Here is a 1444-nt window from a genome sequence, read left to right as displayed (position 1 = left end):
GGCCGTGTTGGTATTTCCTTCCGGCCAACGTGGCTTTGGTTGTTGTTAATCTCACTGGAGGACATTGTTCCATTGATTTTTATTTTTACTTTTAATTCTTAAATATATTTTTATTGATTTCAGAAAGGAAGAAAGAGGGAGAGAAAGAAACATTAATGATGAGAGAGAACCACTGATGGGCTGCCTCCTGCTCGCCCCACACTGGGGATTGAACTCAAAACCCACCATGTGCCCTGACCGGGAATTGAACCCGTGACCTCCTGGTTCATAGATTGACGTTCAACCCCTGAGCCCGCCGGCCGGGCTCCATTGGTTTTTAGAGAGCGAGGAAGGCAGGGGGAGAGGGAGGGGGAGAAAATAAGCCCCTCGATGTGAGAGACAATTGTTTCGCAGGCCCCCCCCCCCCGCCCCCTGAGCTGCAGACAGTGGGGGGGATCCTCCCGGGAGTAGGTGCCCACGGCCCCTCAGGGAAGAGCAGGCTGCTCCGGGCAGGCCGGGGCGGGGGCCGGGCTCCTGCCGGGCGCACCTTCTGCAGGAACCTCCAGAGCACAGGCAGGCTCTCGCGGCCGTTCCTCTGCTCCACCACGTGCCGCAGGTGCTCCACGGTGACCCGGGCGCGGCAGCTCCACACCCGCGAGCAGTGCAGCGCGCTGGCCCGGGGCAGGCGGCGCAGGAAGGCAGCCGGGTCCCCCAGCACGATCCTGGCCACTGGGTCGGAGCTGATGCGCTCGTCCCGGCTGATGCGATCATTCACCTCCAGGAGGGTTTTGTCCAGACGCTGGGGGCACAGGACAGGGCGCTGGGTGTGAGGGCCACCGCGGGCGCTGGGGGCGCTTGGGGCCGGGCCCTGGACAACCAGGGCGTCTGGACTGCTCATTTCATTTGTTTGTTTGGGAATCCTCACCCGAGGGTATGTTTTCCCATTGAAAGTGGGAGGGAGGGGGAGAGAGAGGGAAACATCGATGTGAGAGAGACATCGATTGGTTGCCTCCTGCGGAGCTCCGACCAGGGCCCAGGATCCCAGGATCACACCTGCAACCGAGGTCCGTGCCCTTGACCGGAATGGAACCTGGGACCCTTCAGTCCAGGGGCTGATGCTCTATCCACTGAGCCACACCGGCCGGGCCGGCCGCTCATTTTACACGTCACCAAAGAGCCCCGCTGCTTTCACACTAACTGTAGGTCATGGCACCTGATGGCTCCGACCAGGGCCCAGGATCCCAGGATCACACCTGCAACCGAGGTCCGTGCCCTTGACCGGAATGGAACCTGGGACCCTTCAGTCCAGGGGCTGATGCTCTATCCACTGAGCCACACCGGCCGGGCCGGCCGCTCATTTTACACGTCACCAAAGAGCCCCGCTGCTTTCACACTAACTGTAGGTCATGGCACCTGATGGCATGAGGCTCAGGCCTGCACCCCCTCCTGCCCTGCCTGAGGTGCA

General features: G+C 61.1%; 1 protein-coding gene across 1 annotated transcript in view; it reads right to left on the bottom strand.

The window, feature by feature from the left end:
- RNF213 (ring finger protein 213) overlaps positions 1-1444 on the bottom strand; it is a gene marked incomplete at its 5' end in the record, with an annotated part of 65748 nt that overhangs the window by 7190 nt on the left and 57114 nt on the right. The window contains 1 exon segment of the mRNA XM_014528383.1: positions 527-778. Within this exon segment, the coding sequence (XP_014383869.1) occupies positions 527-778 (252 nt within the window).

The sequence above is a fragment of the Myotis brandtii genome, unplaced genomic scaffold (genome assembly GCF_000412655.1).
Source record: "Myotis brandtii unplaced genomic scaffold, ASM41265v1 scaffold632, whole genome shotgun sequence".
NCBI lineage: Eukaryota > Metazoa > Chordata > Mammalia > Chiroptera > Vespertilionidae > Myotis > Myotis brandtii.
The sequence above is the reverse complement of the archived record's forward strand: the minus strand, read 5'-3'. Positions and strand labels throughout refer to the sequence as shown.